A 13,713-nucleotide genomic window follows, 5' to 3' on the forward strand; every position below is an offset into this window, starting at 1 on the left:
AGGCAAATGTTGCAATTCTTCAGCCATTTCTGGACCTGTGACCAAAAACAAGCTACATATGGACAATACCAAAATAAATGATCTAATGACTCTGCCTCCTCACAGCAGAATCTGCAGAGCTGGGAAGATTGTATCCCCCATATATATAACATTCTATTGGTTGCAAGAATTTTGTTTAGTAATTTAAATTTAAAAAATTGAAGTTTTGAATCCGGCGTTGTTTTAATAATCAATTCATAAACCATGTGCCATGGAATGGGTACATCGAAAATCTCTTCAAAACTATTTTGCAATTTATATGGCACAGCTGTCAGTTTTTTGTTCCTTTGAAGAAATTGGTATATGTTTTTATTTATCACACTTTTCTTTAACCATTTATGTTCTTTAATACAGGCCCGACATACAAGTTCCTTACTTTTTCCCCCTTCTACTTGCCTCTTCCATTTCTGTGATAATGCTGCAATTAATTGGTTGTAATTTTGGGTAGAGCAGACATTTCCATATGTCTGTGTTAGCTGTATTTGTGACATAACTCCAGCAGTCCTATTTATGATATCGTTCACTAAAATTATACCTTTTTTTTTCTTTTCTTCGATAAATCAGTTTTTTTAATCAATTAGTATATTTGAGTTTAACCACAATATTGTTGTATAATTTGTTCTGTCTTTTCAGGTGGATTAAGCTGAAATTGCAACCAACTTTCTAAGGCTTGTTTAAAAAAATGAAGATATTTTGGAGATTATTTCCTTGAAGAAGGGAAAAGGGCCCTTCTTCAACATAGGATGAGACATTCTTACCAATTTACTAGAGAACCAGTTTGGATTTAAGTATAACTTTTGTATGACTGATGCCTTTAGTGAGAGGTTTAATGCTTTAATATTTACTAATTTCTGCCCTCCGAATTCATATTCGTTATATAAATACACCCTTTTAATTTTGTCTGGCTTGCAGTACCAAATAAAATTGAATATTTTTTGTTCATATAATTTAAAAAGCAGGTCACTAGGTGTAGGCAAAACCATAAGCAAATAGGTAAACTGTGATATGACTAAAGAGTTAATCAGAGTAATTTTTCCACAAATAGACAGGTATTTTCCTTTCCATGGTAGCAAGAGCTTATCTATTTTTGCTAACTTTCAATAAACATTTATTGGAGTGAGATCATTTCTTTCTTTTGGGATTTGTATACTGAGTATGTCCACATCTCTGTCAGACCATTTAATTGGTAAACTACATGGTAATGTAAAATAAGCATTTTTTAGTGATCCAATACGTAATATTTATCATAATTTGGTTTTATTCCAGAGAGGATAGCAAAAGTATCTAGATCCTCTATGAGGCCGTGGAGAGACTCTAATTTTGGTTTTAAAAGAAAACATGAATCATCAGCGTACAATGACACCTTCGTTTTTAAGCCACGGATTTCTAATCCCTTAATATTATTGTTTGATCTAATCTTAACAGCTAACATTTCGATGGCAATAATAAATAGATATGCCGATAGTGGACAACCTTGTTTTACTCCTCTAGATAATTTAAAACTTTCTGAGATGTAGCCATTATTTACTATTTTACACCTAGGGTTACTATACATAATTTTAACCCATTTTATAAGAGATTCCCCAAAATTTAAATATTCTAGGCATTTATATATAAACTCCAGTCGTACTTTATCAAAATACTTTTCAAAATCAGCTATGAAAACCAGGCCTGGTGTCCCCGATATTTCATAGTATTCCATTGTTTCCAGTACTTGTCTTATATTATCTCCAATGTATCGTCCATGTAAAAAAAAACTGTCTGATTAGGATGAATAATATCTGACAATACTCTTTTAATTCTATGCGCCAAGCATTTTGCTAGGATTTTTGCATCACAACACTGTAATAATGATATCAAAGTAATAATGATATCAGACCTTCTTGTTGCGTGTCTGATAATCGACCATTTATATAGGAGTGGTTAAAACATGCTAATAATGGTCCTCTGAGTATATCAAAAAAACGTTTTGTATACTTCCACTGGTATGCCATCCAGCCCTGGAGTTTTCCCAGCCTTAAAGGCCCAAATTGCATCAAGAAGTTCCTCCTCTGCAATTTGGCCTTCACATGAGTCTTTCTGTACAGATGTTAATTTTACATTATTATTAGGAAAAAATCCATACAATTAGTTTCAGTTAGTGGAGATGGAGGAGACTGAAATGAAAACATATTCTTAAAGTACCTTACTTCCTCTTTCAAAATATCATTCGGTGAATCATGCGTGACTCCATCATTTGTAACAAGTTTTAATAAAACATTTTTGGTTGCATTTCTATATTGAAGATTGAAAAAGAATTTGGTGCATTTTCCCCCATATTCCATCCAGTTCGCTTTATTTTTATGATATATTACACTGGATCTTTCTTGAATAAGTTCCTCCATTTCTTTTTGTTTTTACTCTAAGAGACAGACAGATTACAGTTACAGTGAGGGGGAGAGACAGACAGATTACAGTTACAGTGAGGGGGGAGACAGATAGATTACAGTACAGTGGAGTGGGAGAAACAGACAGATTACAGTTACAGTGGGGAGAGACAGACAGATTACAGTTACAGTGAGGGGGAGAGACAGACAGATTACAGTTACAGTGGGGCGGAGAGACAGACAGATTACAGCAGGGTCTTATCTGCAGTACGTGTGTGGTCTTATCTCCAAAGTGTGTGCGTGTGTGTGTGCACGTGTGAGAGAGTGTAAGTGTGTGTGTGTGTGTGTGTCCGCGTGCACGTGTGTTTGTGTGTGTGTGTGTGTGTGCGTGTGTGTGTGTGTGCTTGAGAAGTTTTTACAGACCAGGCGGGTTGAAATGTCACCTGCTTATCCTTTTCAGGGGACAGGAATGTCAGAGGTCAACAAGGGCCACCGACAGACGATTTCAATACACACACACACACACACACACACACACACACACACACACACACACACACACACACACACACACACACACACACACACACACACACACACACACACACACACACACACACACACACACACACACACGGTTGTGATTCCTCACCCACTGTGTCACAGGGCTGGTCTTTGTGCACGCAGAAGTCAGTCCTGCAACGAGACGGCAAGAACAGTATTATAACAAGTTCAGTCCATCTGACCTCATCCTGCAATGCTACTGTGTTGAGAAGGTTGTAGGGTGAAGTTTCCCATGGATGCTGATCTGGGTAAATGTAGCATTTTCCACACTTATGTTAAGGTTAAGATTGGGGAGGGGAAGCTGATCCTAGATCTGTCCCTAAGGGAAACTTCACCCGGAGTGCTGATAAGAGAAACAAAAACACAAAATATGTTCGAAAGAATCTAAACAAATTACAATTGTATTGTACATGCATGCTTTAAACATTTTAATTTGGCATATTAGTTCAATCCACCAGTTGAATCCTCACTTCCACTTCAGTTTAATTTTCTCTTAGTCTCCCATTGACCAATTCATGACCAAGTGAAAAAAATGACTTAAGTGGAAATGTTAACTGCCATTTGCTGTCAACGTTACACCAGAATAGTGTTACATAGAGGGGTTAATGTACAATGCACCGTGATTGTGTTCTCCCTAATCTATGTACTGTAGTTCATGCTGGACAAACAGCTAGCAGCCCTCAACTCAAACATTCCACGTCTCCTTCGCTGTGGCATAGTCACACACACACACGCACGCACGCACACACACACACACACACACGCACGCACACACGCACGCACGCACGCACGCACACACGCATGCACACAAACGCACGCGCGCACGCATGCGCGCACGCACACACGCACGCGCGCACGCACGCACACACACACACACACACACTCACACACAGCTTATGTTGGTTACCATGGGGACCAGCCGACCCGTGTAAGGCCCGTTCCAGTACATGCAGGGAGACAAGGCAGGGACTCTCATTCCCACCACTGAGAACCCAAGACCCTCTTTGTTCCCACTGTTAAGCAGTGATTTGACATGGTTTATGTACCAAATGGCACCCTATGCCCTACATAGTGCAGTACTTTAACAAGAGCCCTTTTGGAATAGGGTGCCATTTGGAATGCACCCATGCTTTCTGTTCACACTGTACTGTAGAACCCCTGAGTGGAGGGCGACATGCTTTCTGTTCACACTGAACTGTAGAACCCCTGAGTGGAGGGAGACATGCTTTCTGTTCACACTGTACTGTAGAACCCCTGAGTGGAGGGTGACATGCTTTCTGTTCACACTGTACTGTAGAACCCCTGAGTGGAGGGTGACATGCTTTCTGTTCACACTGTACTGTAGAACCCCTGAGTGGAGGGTGACATGCTTTCTGTTCACACTGTACTGTAGAACCCCTGAGTGGAGGGTGACATGCTTTCTGTTCACACTGTACTGTAGAACCCCTGAGTGGAGGGTGACATGCTTTCTGTTCACACTGTACTGTAGAACCCCTGAGTGGAGGGTGACATGCTTTCTGTTCACACTGTACTGTAGAACCCCTGAGTGGAGGGCGACATGCTTTCTGTTCACACTGTACTGTAGAACCCCTGAGTGGAGGGCGACATGCTTTCTGTTCACACTGAACTGGGGAACCCCTGAGTGGAGGGCGACATGCTTTCTGTTCACACTGTACTGGGGAACCCCTGAGTGGAGGGCGACATGCTTTCTGTTCACACTGAACTGGGGAACCCCTGAGTGGAGGGTGACATGCTTTCTGTTCACACTGTACTGTAGAACCCCTGAGTGGAGGGTGACATGCTTTCTGTTCACACTGTACTGTAGAACCCCTGAGTGGAGGGTGACATGCTTTCTGTTCACACTGTACTGTAGAACCCCTGAGTGGAGGGCGACATGCTTTCTGTTCACACTGAACTGGGGAACCCCTGAGTGGAGGGCGACATGCTTTCTGTTCACACTGTACTGTAGAACCCCTGAGTGGAGGGTGACATGCTTTCTGTTCAAACTGTACTGTAGAACCCCTGAGTGGAGGGTGACATGCTTTCTGTTCACACTGTACTGTAGAACCCCTGAGTGGAGGGCGACATGCTTTCTGTTCACACTGTACTGTAGAACCCCTGAGTGGAGGGAGACATGCTTTCTGTTCACACTGTACTGTAGAACCCCTGAGTGGAGGGTGACATGCTTTCTGTTCACACTGAACTGTAGAACCCCTGAGTGGAGGGCGACATGCTTTCTGTTCACACTGAACTGTAGAACCCCTGAGTGGAGGGCGACATGCTTTCTGTTCACACTGTACTGTAGAACCCCTGAGTGGAGGGCGACATGCTTTCTGTTCACACTGTACTTGGGAACCCCTGAGTGGAGGGCGACATGCTTTCTGTTCACACTGAACTGGGGAACCCCTGAGTGGAGGGTGACATGCTTTCTGTTCACACTGAACTGGGGAACCCCTGAGTGGAGGGTGACATGCTTTCTGTTCACACTGAACTGGGGAACCCCTGAGTGGAGGGTGACATGCTTTCTGTTCACACTGTACTGTAGAACCCCTGAGTGGAGGGTGACATGCTTTCTGTTCACACTGTACTGTAGAACCCCTGAGTGGAGGGCGACATGCTTTCTGTTCACACTGTACTGTAGAACCCCTGAGTGGAGGGCGACATGCTTTCTGTTCACACTGTACTGTAGAACCCCTGAGTGGAGTGCGACATGCTTTCTGTTCACACTGTACTGGGGAACCCCTGAGTGGAGGGCGACATGCTTTCTGTTCACACTGTACTGTAGAACCCCTGAGTGGAGGGCGACATGCTTTCTGTTCACACTGAACTGGGGAACCCCTGAGTGGAGGGCGACATGCTTTCTGTTCACACTGTACTGTAGAACCCCTGAGTGGAGGGCGACATGCTTTCTGTTCACACTGTACTGTAGAACCCCTGAGTGGAGGGCGACATGCTTTCTGTTCACACTGTACTGTAGAACCCCTGAGTGGAGGGCGACATGCTTTCTGTTCACACTGTACTGTAGAACCCCTGAGTGGAGGGCGACATGCTTTCTGTTCACACTGAACTGTAGAACCCCTGAGTGGAGGGTGACATGCTTTCTGTTCACACTGTACTGTAGAACCCCTGAGTGGAGGGCGACATGCTTTCTGTTCACACTGTACTGTAGAACCCCTGAGTGGAGGGCGACATGCTTTCTGTTCACACTGTACTGTAGAACCCCTGAGTGGAGGGCGTCATGCTTTCTGTTCACACTGTACTGGGGAACCCCTGAGAGGAGGGCAACATGCTTTCTGTTCATACTGTACTGGGGAACCCCTGAGAGGAGGGTGACATGCTTTCTGTTCATACTGTACTGTAGAACCCCTGAGTGGAGGGTGACATGCTTTCTGTTCACACTGTACTGTAGAACCCCTGAGTGGAGGGCGACATGCTTTCTGTTCACACTGAACTGGGGAACCCCTGAGTGGAGGGCGACATGCTTTCTGTTCACACTGAACTGGGGAACCCCTGAGTGGAGGGTGACATGCTTTCTGTTCACACTGTACTGTAGAACCCCTGAGTGGAGGGCGACATGCTTTCTGTTCACACTGAACTGGGGAACCCCTGAGTGGAGGGCGACATGCTTTCTGTTCACACTGAACTGTAGAACCCCTGAGTGGAGGGCGACATGCTTTCTGTTCACACTGTACTGGGGAACCCCTGAGTGGAGGGCGACATGCTTTCTGTTCACACTGTACTGTAGAACCCCTGAGTGGAGGGTGACATGCTTTCTGTTCACACTGTACTGTAGAACCCCTGAGTGGAGGGTGACATGCTTTCTGTTCACACTGTACTGTAGAACCCCTGAGTGGAGGGCGACATGCTTTCTGTTCACACTGTACTGTAGAACCCCTGAGTGGAGGGCGACATGCTTTCTGTTCACACTGTACTGGGGAACCCCTGAGAGGAGGGCAACATGCTTTCTGTTCATACTGTACTGGGGAACCCCTGAGAGGAGGGTGACATGCTTTCTGTTCATACTGTACTGTAGAACCCCTGAGTGGAGGGTGACATGCTTTCTGTTCACACTGTACTGTAGAACCCCTGAGTGGAGGGCGACATGCTTTCTGTTCACACTGAACTGGGGAACCCCTGAGTGGAGGGCGACATGCTTTCTGTTCACACTGAACTGGGGAACCCCTGAGTGGAGGGTGACATGCTTTCTGTTCACACTGTACTGTAGAACCCCTGAGTGGAGGGCGACATGCTTTCTGTTCACACTGAACTGGGGAACCCCTGAGTGGAGGGCGACATGCTTTCTGTTCACACTGAACTGTAGAACCCCTGAGTGGAGGGCGACATGCTTTCTGTTCACACTGTACTGGGGAACCCCTGAGTGGAGGGCGACATGCTTTCTGTTCACACTGTACTGTAGAACCCCTGAGTGGAGGGTGACATGCTTTCTGTTCACACTGTACTGTAGAACCCCTGAGTGGAGGGTGACATGCTTTCTGTTCACACTGTACTGTAGAACCCCTGAGTGGAGGGTGACATGCTTTCTGTTCACACTGAACTGGGGAACCCCTGAGTGGAGGGCGACGTGCTTTCTGTTCACACTGTACTGTAGAACCCCTGAGTGGAGGGTGACATGCTTTCTGTTCACACTGTACTGGGGAACCCCTGAGTGGAGGGCGACATGCTTTCTGTTCACACTGTACTGTAGAACCCCTGAGTGGAGGGTGACATGCTTTCTGTTCACACTGTACTGTAGAACCCCTGAGTGGAGGGTGACATGCTTTCTGTTCACACTGAACTGGGGAACCCCTGAGTGGAGGGCGACATGCTTTCTGTTCACACTGTACTGTAGAACCCCTGAGTGGAGGGTGACATGCTTTCTGTTCACACTGAACTGTAGAACCCCTGAGTGGAGGGCGACATGCTTTCTGTTCACGATGAACTGGGGAACCCCTGAGTGGAGAGTGACGTGCTTTCTGTTCACACTGTACTGTAGAACCCCTGAGTGGAGGGCGACATGCTTTCTGTTCACACTGTACTGTAGAACCCCTGAGTGGAGGGCGACATGCTTTCTGTTCACACTGTACTGTAGAACCCCTGAGTGGAGGGTGACATGCTTTCTGTTCACACTGAACTGGGGAACCCCTGAGTGGAGGGCGACATGCTTTCTGTTCACACTGTACTGTAGAACCCCTGAGTGGAGGGCGACATGCTTTCTGTTCACACTGAACTGGGGAACCCCTGAGTGGAGAGTGACGTGCTTTCTGTTCACACTGTACTGTAGAACCCCTGAGTGGAGGGCGACATGCTTTCTGTTCACACTGAACTGGGGAACCCCTGAGTGGAGGGTGACATGCTTTCTGTTCACACTGTACTGTAGAACCCCTGAGTGGAGGGTGACATGCTTTCTGTTCACACTGTACTGTAGAACCCCTGAGTGGAGGGTGACATGCTTTCTGTTCACACTGTACTGTAGAACCCCTGAGTGGAGGGCGACATGCTTTCTGTTCACACTGAACTGGGGAACCCCTGAGTGGAGGGCGACATGCTTTCTGTTCACACTGTACTGTAGAACCCCTGAGTGGAGGGTGACATGCTTTCTGTTCAAACTGTACTGTAGAACCCCTGAGTGGAGGGTGACATGCTTTCTGTTCACACTGTACTGTAGAACCCCTGAGTGGAGGGCGACATGCTTTCTGTTCACACTGTACTGTAGAACCCCTGAGTGGAGGGAGACATGCTTTCTGTTCACACTGTACTGTAGAACCCCTGAGTGGAGGGTGACATGCTTTCTGTTCACACTGAACTGTAGAACCCCTGAGTGGAGGGCGACATGCTTTCTGTTCACACTGTACTGTAGAACCCCTGAGTGGAGGGCGACATGCTTTCTGTTCACACTGTACTGTAGAACCCCTGAGTGGAGGGCGACATGCTTTCTGTTCACACTGTACTTGGGAACCCCTGAGTGGAGGGCGACATGCTTTCTGTTCACACTGAACTGGGGAACCCCTGAGTGGAGGGTGACATGCTTTCTGTTCACACTGAACTGGGGAACCCCTGAGTGGAGGGTGACATGCTTTCTGTTCACACTGAACTGGGGAACCCCTGAGTGGAGGGTGACATGCTTTCTGTTCACACTGTACTGTAGAACCCCTGAGTGGAGGGTGACATGCTTTCTGTTCACACTGTACTGTAGAACCCCTGAGTGGAGGGCGACATGCTTTCTGTTCACACTGTACTGTAGAACCCCTGAGTGGAGGGCGACATGCTTTCTGTTCACACTGTACTGTAGAACCCCTGAGTGGAGGGCGACATGCTTTCTGTTCACACTGAACAAGGGAACCCCTGAGTGGAGGGTGACATGCTTTCTGTTCACACTGTACTGTAGAACCCCTGAGTGGAGGGCGACATGCTTTCTGTTCACACTGTACTGTAGAACCCCTGAGTGGAGGGCGACATGCTTTCTGTTCACACTGTACTGTAGAACCCCTGAGTGGAGGGCGACATGCTTTCTGTTCACACTGAACTGTAGAACCCCTGAGTGGAGGGCGACATGCTTTCTGTTCACACTGTACTGTAGAACCCCTGAGTGGAGGGTGACATGCTTTCTGTTCACACTGAACTGTAGAACCCCTGAGTGGAGGGTGACATGCTTTCTGTTCACACTGTACTGTAGAACCCCTGAGTGGAGGGCGACATGCTTTCTGTTCACACTGTACTGTAGAACCCCTGAGTGGAGGGCGACATGCTTTCTGTTCACACTGTACTGTAGAACCCCTGAGTGGAGGGCGACATGCTTTCTGTTCACACTGTACTGGGGAACCCCTGAGAGGAGGGCAACATGCTTTCTGTTCATACTGTACTGGGGAACCCCTGAGAAGAGGGTGACATGCTTTCTGTTCATACTGTACTGTAGAACCCCTGAGTGGAGGGTGACATGCTTTCTGTTCACACTGTACTGTAGAACCCCTGAGTGGAGGGCGACATGCTTTCTGTTCACACTGAACTGGGGAACCCCTGAGTGGAGGGCGACATGCTTTCTGTTCACACTGAACTGGGGAACCCCTGAGTGGAGGGTGACATGCTTTCTGTTCACACTGTACTGTAGAACCCCTGAGTGGAGGGCGACATGCTTTCTGTTCACACTGAACTGGGGAACCCCTGAGTGGAGGGCGACATGCTTTCTGTTCACACTGAACTGTAGAACCCCTGAGTGGAGGGCGACATGCTTTCTGTTCACACTGTACTGGGGAACCCCTGAGTGGAGGGCGACATGCTTTCTGTTCACACTGTACTGTAGAACCCCTGAGTGGAGGGTGACATGCTTTCTGTTCACACTGTACTGTAGAACCCCTGAGTGGAGGGTGACATGCTTTCTGTTCACACTGAACTGGGGAACCCCTGAGTGGAGGGCGACGTGCTTTCTGTTCACACTGTACTGGGGAACCCCTGAGTGGAGGGTGACATGCTTTCTGTTCACACTGTACTGTAGAACCCCTGAGTGGAGGGTGACATGCTTTCTGTTCACACTGTACTGTAGAACCCCTGAGTGGAGGGCGACATGCTTTCTGTTCACACTGTACTGTAGAACCCCTGAGTGGAGGGCGACATGCTTTCTGTTCACACTGTACTGGGGAACCCCTGAGAGGAGGGCAACATGCTTTCTGTTCATACTGTACTGGGGAACCCCTGAGAGGAGGGTGACATGCTTTCTGTTCATACTGTACTGTAGAACCCCTGAGTGGAGGGTGACATGCTTTCTGTTCACACTGTACTGTAGAACCCCTGAGTGGAGGGCGACATGCTTTCTGTTCACACTGAACTGGGGAACCCCTGAGTGGAGGGCGACATGCTTTCTGTTCACACTGAACTGGGGAACCCCTGAGTGGAGGGTGACATGCTTTCTGTTCACACTGTACTGTAGAACCCCTGAGTGGAGGGCGACATGCTTTCTGTTCACACTGAACTGGGGAACCCCTGAGTGGAGGGCGACATGCTTTCTGTTCACACTGAACTGTAGAACCCCTGAGTGGAGGGCGACATGCTTTCTGTTCACACTGTACTGGGGAACCCCTGAGTGGAGGGCGACATGCTTTCTGTTCACACTGTACTGTAGAACCCCTGAGTGGAGGGTGACATGCTTTCTGTTCACACTGTACTGTAGAACCCCTGAGTGGAGGGTGACATGCTTTCTGTTCACACTGTACTGTAGAACCCCTGAGTGGAGGGTGACATGCTTTCTGTTCACACTGAACTGGGGAACCCCTGAGTGGAGGGCGACGTGCTTTCTGTTCACACTGTACTGTAGAACCCCTGAGTGGAGGGTGACATGCTTTCTGTTCACACTGTACTGGGGAACCCCTGAGTGGAGGGCGACATGCTTTCTGTTCACACTGTACTGTAGAACCCCTGAGTGGAGGGTGACATGCTTTCTGTTCACACTGTACTGTAGAACCCCTGAGTGGAGGGTGACATGCTTTCTGTTCACACTGAACTGGGGAACCCCTGAGTGGAGGGCGACATGCTTTCTGTTCACACTGTACTGTAGAACCCCTGAGTGGAGGGTGACATGCTTTCTGTTCACACTGAACTGTAGAACCCCTGAGTGGAGGGCGACATGCTTTCTGTTCACACTGAACTGGGGAACCCCTGAGTGGAGAGTGACGTGCTTTCTGTTCACACTGTACTGTAGAACCCCTGAGTGGAGGGCGACATGCTTTCTGTTCACACTGTACTGTAGAACCCCTGAGTGGAGGGCGACATGCTTTCTGTTCACACTGTACTGTAGAACCCCTGAGTGGAGGGTGACATGCTTTCTGTTCACACTGAACTGGGGAACCCCTGAGTGGAGGGCGACATGCTTTCTGTTCACACTGTACTGTAGAACCCCTGAGTTGAGGGCGACATGCTTTCTGTTCACACTGAACTGGGGAACCCCTGAGTGGAGAGTGACGTGCTTTCTGTTCACACTGTACTGTAGAACCCCTGAGTGGAGGGTGACATGCTTTCTGTTCACACTGTACTGGGGAACCCCTGAGTGGAGGGCGACATGCTTTCTGTTCACACTGTACTGTAGAACCCCTGAGTGGAGGGTGACATGCTTTCTGTTCACACTGAACTGTAGAACCCCTGAGTGGAGAGTGACTTTGTAAATAGTAGGCAAGACAGGACACAGAGAGAGAGAGAAATAGTGAGGCAGAGAGAGAGAGAGAGAAAGCGAGCAAGAAAGAGACTTTAACCAAAACAGAAAGGGTACGTATTGGGATGGTCTCCAAAGACGTTTAAAGATCTGCCCTCCTCTACAGTTTAAAGATCTGCCCTCCTCTATGGTTTAAAGATCTGCCCTCCTCTACAGTTTAAAGATCTGCCCTCCTCTACAGTTTAAAGATCTGCCCTCCTCTACAGTTTAACGATCTGCCCTACTCTACAGTTTAAAGATCTGCTCTCCTCTACAGTTTAAAGATATACCCTCCTCTACAGTTTAAAGATCTGCCCTCCTCTACAGTTTAAAGATCTGCCCTCCTCTACAGTTTAAAGATCTGCCCTCCTCTACAGTTTAAAGATCTGCCCTCCTCTACAGTTTAAAGATCTGCCCTCCTCTACAGTTTAAAGATCTGCCCTCCTCTACAGTTTAAAGATCTGCCCTCCTCTACAGTTTAAAGATCTACCCTCCTCTACAGTTTAAAGATCTGCCCTCCTCTACAGTTTAAAGATCTGCCCTCCTCTACAGTTTAAAGATCTGCCTTCCTCTACAATTTAAAGATCTGTCCTCCTCTACAGTTTAAAGATCTGTCCTCCTCTACAGTTTAAAGATCTGTCCTCCTCTACAGTTTAAAGATCTGCCCTCCTCTACAGTTTAAAGATCTGCCTTCCTCTACAGTTTAAAGATCTGCCCTCCTCTACAGTTTAAGGTCTGCCCTCCATTACAGTTCAAAGATCTGCCCTCCTCTACAGTTTAAAGAGCTGTCCTCCTCTACAGTTTAAAGATCTGCCCTCCTCTACAGTTTAAAGATCTACCCTCCTCTACAGTTTAAAGATCTGCCCTCCTCTAGAGTTTAAAGGTCTGCCCTCCTCTACAGTTTAAAGGTCTGCCCTCCTCTACAGTTTAAAGATATACCCTCCTCTACAGTTTAAAGATCTGTCCTCCTCTACAGTTTAAAGATCTGCCCTCTTCTACAGTTTAAAGATCTGCCCTCCTCTACAGTTTAAAGGTATACCCTCCTCTACAGTTTAAAGGTCTGCCCTCCTCTACAGTTTAAAGATCTGCCCTCTTCTACAGTTTAAAGATCTGCCCTCCTCTACAGTTTAAAGGTATACCCTCCTCTACAGTTTAAAGATCTGCCCTCCTCTACAGTTTAAAGAGCTGTCCTCCTCTACAGTTTAAAGATCTGCCCTCCTCTACAGTTTAAAGATCTGCCCTCCTCTACAGTTTAAAGATCTACCCTCCTCTACAGTTTAAAGATCTACCCTCCTCTACAGTTTAAAGATCTGCCCTCCTCTACAGTTTAAAGATCTGCCCTCCTCTACAGTTTAAAGAGCTGTCCTCCTCTACAGTTTAAAGAGCTGTCCTCCTCTACAGTTTAAAGATCTGCCCTCCTCTACAGTTTAAAGATCTGCCCTCCTCTACAGTTTAAAGATCTACCCTCCTCTACAGTTTAAAGATCTACCCTCCTCTACAGTTTAAAGATCTGCCCTCCTCTACAGTTTAAAGAGCTGTCCTCCTCTACAGTTTAAAGATCTGCCCTCC

The 13,713-nt window shown here is 47.1% G+C and overlaps 1 protein-coding gene across 1 annotated transcript in view; it reads right to left on the bottom strand.

The window, feature by feature from the left end:
* Positions 1 to 13,713, bottom strand: part of adamts17 (ADAM metallopeptidase with thrombospondin type 1 motif, 17) — a 177,456-nt gene that overhangs the window by 136,773 nt on the left and 26,970 nt on the right. Inside the window, exon 5 of the mRNA XM_039000368.1 lies at positions 3,058 to 3,101. Within this exon, the coding sequence (XP_038856296.1) occupies positions 3,058 to 3,101 (44 nt within the window). The remainder of the gene's footprint in view (positions 1 to 3,057; positions 3,102 to 13,713) is intronic.

Source organism: Salvelinus namaycush, chromosome 1 (assembly GCF_016432855.1).
Source record: "Salvelinus namaycush isolate Seneca chromosome 1, SaNama_1.0, whole genome shotgun sequence".
NCBI classification, from domain to species: domain Eukaryota; kingdom Metazoa; phylum Chordata; class Actinopteri; order Salmoniformes; family Salmonidae; genus Salvelinus; species Salvelinus namaycush.